Source organism: Numida meleagris, chromosome 32 (assembly GCF_002078875.1).
Source record: "Numida meleagris isolate 19003 breed g44 Domestic line chromosome 32, NumMel1.0, whole genome shotgun sequence".
NCBI lineage: Eukaryota > Metazoa > Chordata > Aves > Galliformes > Numididae > Numida > Numida meleagris.
This window is the reverse complement of record NC_034437.1, coordinates 686,752-687,932: the sequence shown is the minus strand read 5'-3', so window position 1 is coordinate 687,932 and position 1,181 is coordinate 686,752. Positions and strand designations below refer to the sequence as shown.

Genomic DNA, 1,181 nt, shown 5'->3' with positions numbered 1-1,181 from the left:
TCCCAGCAGCCCCCAGCCCCACGTACCACCCCGATGGAGAAGTAGTTGTTGACGATCTCGTAGGGCACGGGGTCGCCCGCCTCGGTGGGGCAGGTGGGCAGCACCCGCAGGTGCCAGCGGTCCATCTGCACCACGCTGCTGCCCTCGATGTCCTTCAGGATCTTCACCAGGTTCTCCCCGTCGTAGCCTGGGGAAGGCGTGGGGGGAGACGTGGGACCAGGGGGGAGGCTGGGGGAAGGGGGGGGCGGTGTGGGACATGGGGCTGCCCCCCCACACACCCCACTCACCTCCGCCCCAGCGCAGGCATCGCGCCAGGTCGTTGCCGGTGCCCAGGGGCAGCACGGCCACGGGCGGTCGTCGGGGCAGGTTGGCTTTGTCTGCAGGGAAAAGTGCAGTCAGGGGGGAGGAAGGATTTGGCCAGCACATCCCGGGGGGAGGTGAGGGGGTGGGGAATGGGGCAGACCCACCGATGGCATCCAGGATCCATCCCACGGTGCCATCGCCGCCGCACACCAGGATGCGGAAATCTGGCACGTCCCGGAAGAAATTGAGCCTGGGGAGGGGAGGGGAAGGGAAGGAAAGGAGGAGGGAGGTCAGGGCTGGTTGTTCCCCTCCCAGCAATTACCCCAATCCCCCCCTGGCATCCCCTTACCCTGGGTTGGGTCCTCCTTGCTGCAGGTCGTAGACCTGCCGGGGGTTCAGCAGGTACTGGAATTTCCGGAGCACTCTGCAGGAGAGGAGAGCTGGGCTGGGGGGGGTCCAACCCCCTACCCTCACCCTCACCTCCCCCTAAATTTGTGTGGAGGAAGGCCCCAGGGTACGCCCGGCGCCTGCCCAGCCCCTCACCTCTTTCCCTGCTTCCCTCCACTCTTGGGGTTGACGAAGACGAGGAGCGGGTGGGTGTCGGGCACGGGGCTGACCTGCGGGTTGGGGGGAAGGGGGGGAGGGTGAGCGCCAGGCATGGCCCCATAGGGAGACACAGACACGGGTGGGGGGACACAGATAACAGGGGAACGTGTCTCACCCGCAGCGCCTGTCCCTCGGGAGTGGTGAAGACCTGGGGTCCCTCCTCGCCCGGTGTCCCACTCTCATCCTTTTGGCTGTTCTGCCGTTCCTGCACCCCCAGCGGGGAGGTGACACCCACGTCCCCAAACAGGGACATCCCTCAGCCCCCTAACCCC

General features: G+C 67.0%; 1 protein-coding gene across 1 annotated transcript; it reads right to left on the bottom strand.

The window, feature by feature from the left end:
- DGKA (diacylglycerol kinase alpha) lies at nucleotides 18–1,175 on the bottom strand (the record flags this gene model as incomplete). Its single annotated transcript, XM_021379181.1, has 6 exons — nucleotides 1,025–1,175; nucleotides 847–920; nucleotides 653–727; nucleotides 468–553; nucleotides 288–377; nucleotides 18–187 (listed from the first exon to the last, which is right to left on the bottom strand). Coding segments are annotated over exons 1-6 (633 nt in total), but the record flags the coding sequence as incomplete, so codon positions are not given.